Raw genomic sequence first — 13,247 nt, 5'->3', positions numbered from 1 at the left:
TCATTTTTTATGCAATTTTATTTATTCTTATATATTCTCTTCACATCGATCCAATAATTTAATAAAGCAAATATTGAGAGAAGTAGAAACAAAACTAAGGCTTAATGAGACGAGGAATGTAAACCGGATATCTATGAATGCAATCGGACCACGGCCCCTCAACCGGCAACTTGATTGACCGGTTACATTCCCAAACCGCACTGTTGCATTTAAATCCACTCCCAAATCCAATTTGCCAAACCCTATCCCCTTTCTTCATCCTTCCCTTGGATTCAATGTAGCTCAATTCATACCACACCGATGACGACGAAGTGTTTCCGAATCTATGCAGCGTCATCCTCGATGCCTCCACCTGCTCGTTTGTCAGGCGGAGGCTCTTCTGCAGCTCGTCGATCACCGCCCTTCCACCTGGGTGGATGCACAAATGCTCAAACGCTTTCTTAAAATCCGGTACATACGCCTTCGATTTGGAATTACAGAGTTTCCTTTCGATTAGAGAGATAGCGAATAGGAATTTCTCGGATGGCGGAAGAAAATGAGGTCCGATTTTGGCAATATTCAATTTCAGAGCCTCTCCGGCGACGGCAACCAAATCTTTGCCCAATCTAACTCCTTGAATTCCTTGAGAATCTTCTCCCTGTGATAGGCATTTGTATGATTCGTCATCTGCTCCTGTGTGCGTTCTCACCGCTCGAAGCAGCTTATACTTGGCGCGGCGGCGGTCAGGGCGGCGGTTGGATAATAACACGGCGGCGCAGCCCATTCTGAATAAGCAGTTGGTGAGGAGCATGGATCTATCCTTCCCGAGGTAGATGAAGGGAGTGAGGATCTCAGTGCTGATGATCACAGCATTTATATTGGGATAACATTCCAGAAGGCCTTTGGCCAGATCAAGAGAGATCAAACCGGCGCTGCAGCCCATCCCGGAGAGATTGAAGCTTTTTATATCACTCCTGAGTTTGTACTTGTTAATGATCGACGCAGTAAGAGACGGCGCCGGATTGAAGAGGCCACAATTCACCACCAAAACGTCTATGTCTAGAGGGTTGAGGCTTGTCTTGGTTAGAAGAGAATCCATGGTGGAGAAGACAACGAGCTCGGCTTCTTCGCTGGCCAGGGCCATGGTCTGTTGGGGAGGGATGTGATGGGTGGCGTGGGGCATGGAGGTCTCGTCGCCGATACCGGAGCGTTGGAGCACTTTCATCTGAAAATGGACGCTTTGGGGGTCGGTGGGAAAGGCAAGTCTGGAGTGCTCTGTGAAGCGGGCGGTGGGGACGCGGAGCAACCGGGGAGGCTTGCAGAGGGCGTAGTCGATGAGGTACACGGAGCGCCGCGGGCGAAACATGAGGAAATAGTAGTAGGTCAAGGCGGAGATGGTGACGAGGAAGAATGCAATGTGGAGTGATGAGATCTTCAAATTATGGATTGAATGATTGTGTAGGGCTTTGATGGTGAGAGAAAGCATGATTGGTAGGATGAGGAAGACAATGAAGTAGTATAGTTTCAGGTGTCTGAGCTTTGCCGATTGACAAGGTTCCGGCGGTGGAGCATCCATTATGGGAGAATGAATTGTTTTAGATGTTTAGAGATGGAGTGCTTTTGATTTTTATAGACGATACTATGCCCACTTTCCTTGTCAATGACTTTGATTATCAAATGTTATTCTTAATTATCTCATTTCATAATACGGCTTGTCTCTTTTCCCTTATAGACTCTAATTTGGGGGAAATTATATATGCTTTTGGCAATGCAAAATATTCAGTTATTTAAATAATTTATTTAATCAATTATGTCTTTAATTTTTACATATGAGCAATGTTATTCAGTGACTTCATTTTTTTATGATAGTATCTCACCAGATGTAAAACTGTTCTTCCACTCTGGTGTTTCCAAACTATTGTGTCCCAGCAAAAATAAAAATATTTGCATTATATTTTGCTTCAATATTAAATGCTATTTAAATGTAAGTGCTTAGATAGCGTGAGAAAACCTAAGATTTGACGGAATATATCAATTACTCATAATTTAATGAATAGGTCTATAGTCCATGTCGGAATAATGATACTTACTTAAAACTACTACTCGTAGTAGTTGGGGGGTCGAATTAAAAATAAATTATGGCCTTATTTTTCTGGACGTCTAAATAATCATGCCATATAAGTTGCACCAAATTAAATATATACGTAAGACATCTTAACTGAATCACATGCAATTTATCTTTTAATCATAATTATTATAAGACGTGTATAAATTTTTAATGCCATAATCAGCTATGTATAGTCAAATACTCATTCCATCCCCAAAAAATAAACAATTCCAAATTGATATGGATTTTAATGCATAATTAATAAAGTATTAAAAATATAAAAAAAAAGTAATTAAAATAATATTAATGAAAAATGAAGTCCGCCTTGAGATAAAATAAATTATAAAAAATACAAGTGATTATTTTTTTGGAACGTATGTTCTGAGAAAAATTGTCCATTTTTATGAGAGAGGATGACTGGATGAGTAATACAAACATACAAGCGTGGGGGTGCAAAATGATGTACATTAGCATGTCATTAAGCTATGCCGATGCACATACGTACCATTCGTATGACGAAATAAGTGGGAGTGTCAATTAGAAATTTATTATGCGTATTTATTTGACTATGATTATTTTTTACATGTACATTTTAACCGTCCTCCTATTTAATGTAAAACTTTATTTTCCTTAATGGGATTATAGAGAAAACACATTATTCACCATTTAATGGTTTAAGTAAATATAAATATGAGAACACATAAATGTACTTTAAAAATATTAGATTTTAAAGTTCGCAACTTCCCACCAATATAGGTTATTTGATTTCAGTTACGGACGCATATGATTGTGCCACGTCACCCACTTGGAATTTCATGTAATATTCATATTTGTATGTACGAAGGGTAAGTTTGGAATGTACATATTCATTAGTTATTCTAAATCCTAAACTGCCGTCATTTATGCGGGAAAAATAGGAAGTTACAATCTTTACTTTATTTACTGTTGAATTAATCATTCTTCACCAAAATTTCATCTTTTCAACAGTTGAAGAATATTTATATAATCTATATAGTCGAATACAATCTCTACACTGCCGAAATCTACATTCATCAAAGAATGACATCAATGGAATTAGATAATTCATATGAAGGTCAGTTTTTTGTGTTGGTTGATTCACGTTCAGTTGGTGTTCTAATTCGCTCTTCATTTTTTTCACTTCTGTGATTACACTTAAATTCCAGTTTTTTATGTTTGTTCATTTGACTTCGTTGATTGAATATTGATTCAATATACAACACAAACAGGTATCGTCCTTTGCCTAATTTTGCAATTTCTTTGTGAAGATGTTGCTTATGTTGCACAAATGTTTGCTTAATATATATATAAATATGCTTATGTGTTCTGTCAAAATTTGTTAATATTGAGGAGAATTCGCTTATGTGGTACGGCGAATTGCGTACTGCTTGAGTAGCATCTTTGGTAATCCCAGTCACATAGATTAGGTTAGTATCTTTGATGTGTTTAGCTATTTTCTTTTATGACTAGTTGCATATGTTGTTTATAATATTGCATCCCGCCATGTCGATTGTTGTATTTATCGTATTGTCACACGATGTATGACGTGTTGCAGGTACTGCATGGTTTTTCCCCCTTTCACTTGGAAAGACAATCACGGAAAGCATGTGATATTCGGTGCTGCATGGTTGTCTTGCGAAGGGACGGAAATGTATTCCTGGCTATTCAAGCAATTTGTTTTACTTGCTTAAACTATATAAACTATATAGTTTGAAGAACAATTATGTTTTATTATATTAACATTGCATACGTTGGTTTAATTATGCATTTTCGAACACAATTGTATTGTACCAATGCCTCTTTACGTTCAACAAGTATCAATTGCATTGTACGGTAAAAAGTTGCTTCACAACATTGTATCCAATAGAAAACAACAAGTGCTTGAAAACCATAAACTCTCGTGCATGACTATTTAGAGTACGTTGCTATCATTTTCTCAACATCAGTTGGCCCTTTTTTCTTCTCTTTCTCATTGCACTGTTGGGTAAGATGTAGGATTTTATATATGACTGCGTTTGAATTCCCAAATAGCAGCTCTTTGTTTATTTTGGCTCTTAGGTATTGCAATGACAAAGCGTTTCTAGGAGTAAGTCCGCACTTCCATTTATTTGCTTTTTGGCCCATGCATTTCTTCATGTGCCTCATTACGTACACTCCACTATCGACCTTGTTTGATGTAGTCGTCCACTCTATTGGCAGCACTGTTGGTGTACATCAGCTGGATTCTTTCCTTCCCATCGCTTGTGAACTAAAGGTGTACAAAAAACTCGATTCAGACTAGTATAGTAAGCAATTTTTTGAAGTAAGCAAAGTATCTCAATAAGTAAGCAACATTTCGAATAGCTTAAGCAAAACTTTTTGTAGCCAAATTAAGCATAGGTAAACACAAAGTAAGCAATCTTTTGTACAGAAAAAACAACATTTCAAATTGCACAATAAAAAAATTTCAATTTACAAAATATCAAACAAAAATAAGCACATTTTACAAGAAATTAAGCATGTTCTCGAATAGAATAAGCAAAATGTCTAACAAATTAAACACTGTATAGAGTGAGCGAAAACTATTTTCGTATCCAAAATAAGCATAGTTTTTTGCAAATAAGCAATCTTTGTACAAAAAAAAAAAGCATGATTCCGAATATCATAGGCAAAAAATATCAACACACAAATATCACACATGAATAAGCACATTTAATACGAAATTAAGCAAACAAAATAAAAAAAAATTAATCACATTTAAACATAGTTAAGCACAAAGTAAGCAATTTTTTTGTAAAAAAAAAAAAGCAATATTTCGAATAGCTTAAGCAAAACTTTTCAACACACAGATATCATCCATCAAAAAAATTAAAGCATATTTATCACGAAATTAAGCAAACAAAAAAGAATTAGATGTAAAGCGGATATTTATGAATGCAATCGGCTCATGCCCCCTCTACCGGCAACTTGATCGTCCGGTTACACTTCCAAACGGCGCTGTTACACTTAAATCCACTCCCAAGTCCAATCTGCCAAACCCTATCCCCTTTCTTCATCCTTCCCTTGGATTCAATGTAGCTCAATTCATACCACAGCGATGACGACGATGTGTTTCCGAATCTATGCAGCGTCATCCTCGACGCCTCCACCTGCTCGTTTGTCAGGCGGAGGCTCTTCTGCAGCTCGTCGATCACCGCCCTTCCACCTGGGTGGATGCACAAATGCTTAAACGCTTTCTTAAAATCCGGCACATACAGTTTCGATTTAGAATTAGAGAGTTTCCCTTTGATTAGAGAGAGAGCGAATAGGAATTTCTCTGATGCCGGAAGGAAAGGAGGTCCGATTTTGGCAATATTGAGTTTGAGAGTGTAACGCCCCACTTTTTCAAACCCTAATTTTTGGGTTATAAATTTTTTGCATTAAATGCCTTAAATGTTATGATATGTGGATTAATTGATGAGTGATTAATTACATGATGTCTTTGTGACCTAATTGTGTATGGGAGTTGAGATTGAGTTGAATAGTCAACTTGTTGAAAATATGACGTGGCTATTAAATAGTCAAAGATGTGGAAAATATGACGTGGCCGTTGAAAGGTCAATGCATTGAGAAAAAGAAGAGGAAGTAAAGAGATGATTGATTTGGTGTGAATATTTGATGCGGAGTAATATAATTGTGGTGAATTATTTTCCTAAGGGATGAGTGAGAATTAAATAGGAGCATTATTTAATCATGTGGAATTTTCGATCCCTCCTATTTTTATTGGAGAAGGAATCCTATTTTTCTTGGATTTAATAATTTGCTTGGGATAATTATCCGAATTAAATCCAAAGTCCAATTATACTTTAATTCCACCTTGGAATTTTCGAAAACTCCACCTTTGATTTCCATGAGATTTTCGAAAATCTCATATAATAGGGAAGAAGGAATTGTTTATTATATTATTTGATCCCTTATTTATTCTCTTCCATGAATAAATATAAATATGCTAGAATATCTTACCATATCTTGTCATATCTAGGAAGATCTTGCCATATCCTAATTTAATTAGGATTTTATTAAATTCCCTTTTGAAGAAGTCAAATTACACGCCTATTTCCTTTTATTTGGAGAGGATTTAATTATTTTATTCTGCTCCGTGATATCTTATTCTACTCCGTGAAATATTTGAATTAAATCATAGGCTAATTAAATAGCCTAGAATTTTCGAATTTCCCTTAATTCTCTCTAAAATCACGCCAACTACTATATTAAAATCTCTCCATATCTTCTAAAATCTTTAATTTATTTAATTAAAGATATTATTTTGGCACTCTATAAATACATGAGAGATCCTAAACCCTAGCAACACAAATCACGCCCCACTCCTCCCTAATTTTCGAAATCCCTCTCTCACACTCTCTCCAAAAATTTCTTCTACTTTCTTCAAGATTTCTTCATCAATTGAGAAGAATCCAAGTTGAAATTCAAGAATATATTGAAGAATCAAGGCTATAACTTGTTTCTACCGTTCGTTCTTTTGGAAAAGGTATTTTCTATATTAATCTTTCTTCTTCTACCGATCAATCGGTATTCTTGAGTCCACATACATTTAGATTGAGCGAAGGGGAAATTAAATTGATGAATTTGGGATGCATGTGATAAGTGTGTGTGTGACCGAGTGTGTATGTGTGCGTGCATGCCTCGGAAGGCGTGCACAAGTGTTGTGTTCGTGTGTGTGTGTGGTGCGTGCAGAACACTCATGCGTGACACGATTTAATGGTGAATCTTGAGTTGTTATTCGAATAAAAATGATATACTAATCATACCTTGATTTTGGATGATGATATTAAAGATTTATCGATGGGAAAAAGGGAAACGTGGGAACATGCATGATTTGAAATCAATGTTCGAAACTGATTTGTGATACGCCTAATTTAAAGGTGATACTTCGCGCTCTCAGCGTGATAAACGAGGAGAAGAGAACACTTTCGAGCTAAGCCGACAAAGTGGGCTTTCTTTTAAAATAAGGACATTGTCCTAAACTGATATTGATGAGAATGAGATATGTGTTATCATGCCTTGATTTGTTTTGTCGTGCCTATCCCTCGTGGCTATGCCACTATTGATTTAATCGAATTCGGATCCTCGTAGAGCCGCAAACTCTACTTGGATTAGTGTACACCAATGTTAGACCGAGTGCTGGCGTACGGGTCGGCCGGTCTAGTAAAATATGAAAACTTGTGATTTTTTGATTGGGTTGAATTCTTTTATTTCGTGGGAGTATTTTGGATATGAAACAAATGAGATTATTTTGGAACTTTTGCTATTTCGGAGCATTTATTGTGATAATCTTTTGTTGGATTTCATTGCTAAGGCATTATTCTTCCCCTACTTAATTGTTCATTAAATGCTCTAGTAAATTACCTTTAAATGAGACCCTAGCCTATGATCTTTGTTGCATTTAAGTCTTCCTAGATAGCGATCGCCATTATTATTGTACCCTAAAATGGCGGGTCGTTACAGAGAGCCTCTCCAGCAACGGCAATCAAATCTTTGTCCAATTTAACTCCGATAATTCCTTGAGAATCTTCTTCTAGTGATATGCATTTGTATGATTGGTCAGCTTCTCCTGTATGTGTTCTCACCACTCGAAGCAGCTTATACTTGGCTCGGTGGCGGTCAGCGCGGCGGTTGGATAGTAACACGGCGGCGCAGCCCATTCTAAATAAGCAGTTAGGGAGGAGCATGGCTCTGTCCATGCCCATATAGCTGAAGGGGGTGAGGATCTCCGCGCTGATCATCACAGCATTTATATTAGTGTAACCTTCTAGAATGCCTTTGGCCAAATCTAGAGAGATCAAGCCGGCACTGCAGCCCATCCCTGAGTTTGTACATGTTAACGACCAAGGACGCCAGAGACGGCGCTGGATAGAAGAGGCCAGAGTTCAACACCAAAACGTCTATGTCTTGGGGTTTGAAGCCTGTCTTGATTAGAAGAGAGTCCCGGAGAAGATGACGAGCTCGGCTTCTTCTCTGGCCAGGGCCGGGGTCGGGTTGGGAGGGATGTAAATGTAATGGGAGGCGTGGGGCATGGCGGTCTCCTAGCTGAGGCCGGAGCGTTGGAGCATTTTCATCGGAAAATGGACGCTTTGGGGGTCGGTGGGAAAGGCAAGGCTAGAGTGCCCCAAGAAGCCGCCGGTGGGGACTCGCAGGCAGCGGGGAGGCTTGCAGAGGGCGTAGTCGATTAGGTAGACGGAGCGCCGCGGGCGGAACATGAGGCAGTAGGTCATTGCAGAGATGGTGATGAGGAAGAAGATATTCAAGGATGGAAAGCGGAGTGATGAGGTCAACAAATCATGAGTTGAATTCGAGACATGGAGGATGACTGCTTGTAGTTTAGTATGTAAGGCTTTGATGGTAAGAGAAAGCATGAGTGGTTATTAAAAGTAGTATACATAGATTATTTCTAGGTGGGGCATTTACCCTTGTGAACTCCAAATAGATCCGTCCCTGAGTGGTAGCGATAGCATGAGGAAGACAATCAAGTTGTTTTAGTTGTTTAGAGATGGAGTGGTTCAACTTCATAGCTACAAATGTTGATATTTATAGATGATAGTACCATGAATTTTAATTACTATATATTTTTTTCTTGGTAATTAACAAGATATACGACGATCTAGTGATTATTTATCGCGCTGATTTATAGGCACCTCAATGGATGAGATAACTGACCCAAGAACTTAAGGCCGCTTCATATTCAAAGGCAGCAATACAAATTGATAAAAGTTTCATGCCACTTGACCGCAACCCTTAAGTTTAATGTTACTCCCTCCGTCCCACATAATTTTACACACTTTGACCCGGCACGGGTTTTAAAAAATGTAATGGAAAGTGAGTTGAAATAGTTGGTGGGATGTGGGTCCTACTTTTAAAGTACTATTAGTTTTATAATAAAATGTGAGTAGGAATGAGTTAGTGAAATATGAGGTCCACTACCAAAAATGGTAAAAGTGAAATAGGTAAAATTATGTGGGACGGTCCAAAATGAAATACTAGGTAAAATTATGTGGGACGGAGGGAGTATATTACTTCTTCTGTCCCTGAAAATTTGTCACTTATTTCCTTTTTCGTTCGTCCCTAAAAATTTGTCACTTATTTCCTTTTTCGTTCGTCCCTAAAAATTTGTCACCTTTTATTTTTACCATATTTGGTAGTGGATCCTACATTCTACCAATGCATTCTCACTCACATTTTATTATATAACTAATATATAAAAATAGAACTCGCGTGCCACTAACTTTTTCCATCCACGAGGGAGTAACTAGTAATTTACTTTAAAAGATTATTTTTTTCGGAAACAAGTTTATATATTTGGGAATTGGGATATCCAAAAGCGGAAAACAAGTCTAGATAATTAGGACGAAAAGAGTATTTCCTTTTCTTGTTTAAAATTGAAATTTTTGGTATTTCCTAACAAGCAAAGAACTCCATATGGAGTAGGAGTATTACTTAATAACTTGCAAAAATAAAATTCATTACATTATAAATGTACATGCGAAAATAGCGTGAAGCGCACATCCAAAAATCTCACGCTGTTTTAAATTTCATAGTATACCAAAGCGGAACTTATATTTGGAGTTGCATTTTTAAAATAATTTATGGAGTACTACTCCCTTCTTTCCGCGATAGTGGAGACGTTTCTTTTTAGCACGTAGTTTAAAAAAATTTGTATTAAGTAAGTTAAGTAAATGAAGAATAAACTAGGAAATGGAAAAGGAGGAGTGATAAAGAGAGAATAAAATATGTGAGAAAAAATGTGTTGATTTTTACTAAAAGCGAAAGTGACTCTATTATTATGGAACGTACCAAAATGGCAAAATGACTCCACTGTCATAGAATGGAGCAAGTATAATTTAGTGAATATGTCTTGTCCGTGTCGGAAAAATGATACTTACCAACTACTATTAAGTAGTTCGGGAGTCGAACTAGAAGTAAATTATTGCCTCAATGTTATGGACGTCTAAAATATGACCATATAACTATATAAGTAATATTAATTGTATTATTGAAGACATCTTAACTGAACCGCATGCAATTTACTTTCTTTATAAGGTATATTTACATCCTTCACTTAGATTCCTTATAACTTGAAAAACGTACTCCTTATCATGATATGCGAGTTTCATGATTAATGTTCACTTGTACAAATCATTACACTCTCAACTCGTTTCGCCATTAATTGCTATCATAACCCCAAAATATTAGTATTAATTAAGCTAGTTTATAGAAGTAAAAATCGATCATAAAAACTTAATTTAAACAGAAGCTAACTGACTAAACAGATTTTTACAACTCAAACATACAAAGTACGTAAAGCATAGGCCCATTTCAGATCTGACAATAAAAATCTCTTTTTAACCCTTCTTCTTCTTAAGTTAACAAACGAAACAAAGATTGAGATTCCATTTTTTAAACCTCAAACACAAATCTGAAATTGACTACAAATTACGCACACGAAGAAGTTAGCCGAACACCAAATTAAATTTGCAGAATGCGAACATGATGTCAATTTGCATTAACCTTACGTATACGAAATCAGATAAAAACGAATTAAGAAACATTTTCAAAGCTTTAGCTTAATAAACTGAAATTATATGATATATACTGATACGAAGCAGCCCAAGCCCAACGTCGACACTCAGCCCGTAATCCACAAAGGCCCAACTACTTGAAATAAGACTTCATCTAGTACTGTTGACCAAGTCGTTATCTTGTTAGATTAATTAGCATATCTCCACTTCTCCATTATCTCCACTTCCATCTGCATTAGCTCACGTTTCCCATTTATCTAGTTAGTTGCAAACTGCTGTTTTTGTTTTGTATAAATAGGGTAGACATCTTTTGCATTATTATCATGAAGTAAGAAAAGCATATTTCCATTTCATTTATATTGTTAAGTTCTTTAAATTTTTGTAGGTCTTCTTCTTTGGAATTAGAATCCACTCAAAGGGATTCAAGTCTATAACATTGGTGCTTTCGTTGCTACTACACCATGACTACCACTCCTCCTCCTAAACATAATCACAATCCCACTCCTCCCAGCCACACACCCACGCCATTCAGCCACGCTCCTACCACACCTCCCAGCCATACCCCTACTCCTCCTCTTCCCGATCACTTCTCGGCTCTTCCCCTCCCGATCCAGCAGCAATTTGATCGCCTACAACTCTCAACTGCCATGCAAATGGAATCGCTTGCGTCGTCTTTTGCCCAACGCATCGATCAATTAATCTCTCTATATCATGCCTCACCACCCCCACCTCCGACTTCATATGCTTCTTCATCTCATCACACTCGACCTCTTACAGCAATTCCTATCCCCAACACTCCACCCCCTCCACCTCCTCCTCCTTCCTTCCACACCTACATCTCTCCCCTCGAGTTTGGTTCTTTCCGAGGCACCCCACTCCGTTTCGATACGGCTCCTGGCAATACTCCAGAATTTGGTGCTTTCCGAGGCCCCCAAATCCGTCTTGATACTCCTAAATTTGATGGAACGGACCCCGCTGGGTGGCTCTATCGTATTGGTGAATATTTTGACTTCTACGCCACCCCTCACAATGAGCGATTGCGTTTGGTGGGGCTTTGCATGGAAGGTCAGGCTTCAGACTGGTTTAGATGGACACGAAATAACGGTCTTCTCCATTCTTAGGAGGATTTCTTTACCCAAGTTCAGGTGCGCTTCGACCCAAACCATTTCGAAGATTATGTTGGTGCACTTTCGAAGCTTCGCCACACCACTACTGTTTCGGCTTATCAATCAGATTTCGAGCGCCTTCTCAACAAGGTTACCGGCGTCTCCGAATCTACTCTCGTTTCAGTGTTCATTTCAGGGCTGAAGCCACAGCTCCGTCGAGAACTTAATCTCCGTCGACCAGTTACTCTTACCATGGCTTTTGCTCTCGCCCGTGAACTTTCGGCATTGCACGCTGACAATGGCACCAACTCCCAACACTCCTCCACTCATCCGGTTGTCACTCCCCCATCTTCACATCCCAACGTTCTTGTCCATGAGACAACCCACCAACAGCACGCCAGCTCTAGTCTCACACGCCCTGACCTTCCGATTCGCCGTCTCTCCTTTGCAGAGAAGCAAGTCAAGGATGCACAAGGCCTTTGTTATAATTGTGACCAGAAATGGTCTCGAAATCACCGTTGCGCCTCTCGTTTATTGCTGCTCCTCGGTGATAATGATGAAAAAACTCCTGCAGCCGTTTCAACAACACCTCTAGATGAGGATGCGACCATGTTGTCAGCCGACTTATCTTACATTAATAGCCTCTACGGGACAGGCCACCCACGCGCTCTTCGAGGTGAGGGCAACATCCTTAATGTTATGGTGCATGTCCTTGTCGACGGCGGAAGCAATAACAATTTCGTGCACCCTAGGATCGTCGAGAAGCTCCGTCTCCCAGTCACCCCAATTCCACCATTTCGTGTGTATGTTGGCAATGGTGAGTCTTTACCTTGCACTACACAATGCACTGCCGTACCCTTATCCTTGCAAGGCCACACGTTTGAGGTCGATTTGTATGTGCTACCGGTGCACGGTCCTGATGTATTGCTCGGCGTACAATGGCTCCAAACACTCGGCCAAGTATCGCATGATTATGCAAATTTAAAGATGGAATTCTCTTGGGATGGCCAACAAATATCTCTCCATGGTGATCATCAAAGCCCTCCACCCAATCCTCTACATTCCATCGATCACATTCATAACCATTCGTCTGAGTTACACCTTGAGGACAAGGTGGTTCCACAAGTGGGGAAGGATGATACGAAGCAGCCCAAGCCCAACGTCGACACTCAGCCCGTAATCCACAAAGGCCCAACTACTTGAAAGAAGACTTCATCTAGTACTGTTGACCAAGTCGTTATCTTGTTAGATTAATTAGCGTATCTCCACTTCTCCATTATCTCCACTTCCATCTGCATTAGCTCACGTTTCCCATTTATCTAGTTAGTTGCAAACTGCTGTTTTTGTTTTGTATAAATAGGGTAGACATCTTTTGCATTATTATCATGAAGTAAGAAAAGCATATTTCCATTTCATTTATATTGTTAAGTTCTTTAAATTTTTGTATGTCTTCTTCTTTGGAGTTAGAATCCACTCAAAGGGATT

At 38.6% G+C, this 13,247-nt stretch overlaps 1 protein-coding gene and 1 pseudogene across 1 annotated transcript; both read right to left on the bottom strand.

Moving 5' to 3' along the window:
• LOC125187169 (3-ketoacyl-CoA synthase 6-like) lies at positions 1-1,629 on the bottom strand. Its single transcript, XM_048083699.1, has one exon. It carries the CDS (start codon positions 1,553-1,555, stop codon positions 95-97), a length of 1,461 nt encoding a protein of 486 aa, XP_047939656.1. The 5' UTR covers positions 1,556-1,629; the 3' UTR covers positions 1-94.
• A 3,363-nt stretch (positions 1,630-4,992) lies between these two features.
• LOC125189254 lies at positions 4,993-8,496 on the bottom strand (annotated as a pseudogene).
• Positions 8,497-13,247: the final 4,751 nt, after the last annotated feature.

This window comes from Salvia hispanica, chromosome 5 (genome assembly GCF_023119035.1).
Source record: "Salvia hispanica cultivar TCC Black 2014 chromosome 5, UniMelb_Shisp_WGS_1.0, whole genome shotgun sequence".
In the NCBI taxonomy this organism is placed as follows: domain Eukaryota; kingdom Viridiplantae; phylum Streptophyta; class Magnoliopsida; order Lamiales; family Lamiaceae; genus Salvia; species Salvia hispanica.
The sequence above is the reverse complement of the archived record's forward strand: the minus strand, read 5'-3'. Positions and strand labels throughout refer to the sequence as shown.

Coding starts and splice junctions, on each gene's coding strand:
- LOC125187169 (XM_048083699.1), bottom strand. CDS start 1,555: ATGGATGCTCCACCGCCGGAACCTTGTCAATCGGCAAAGCTCAGACAC.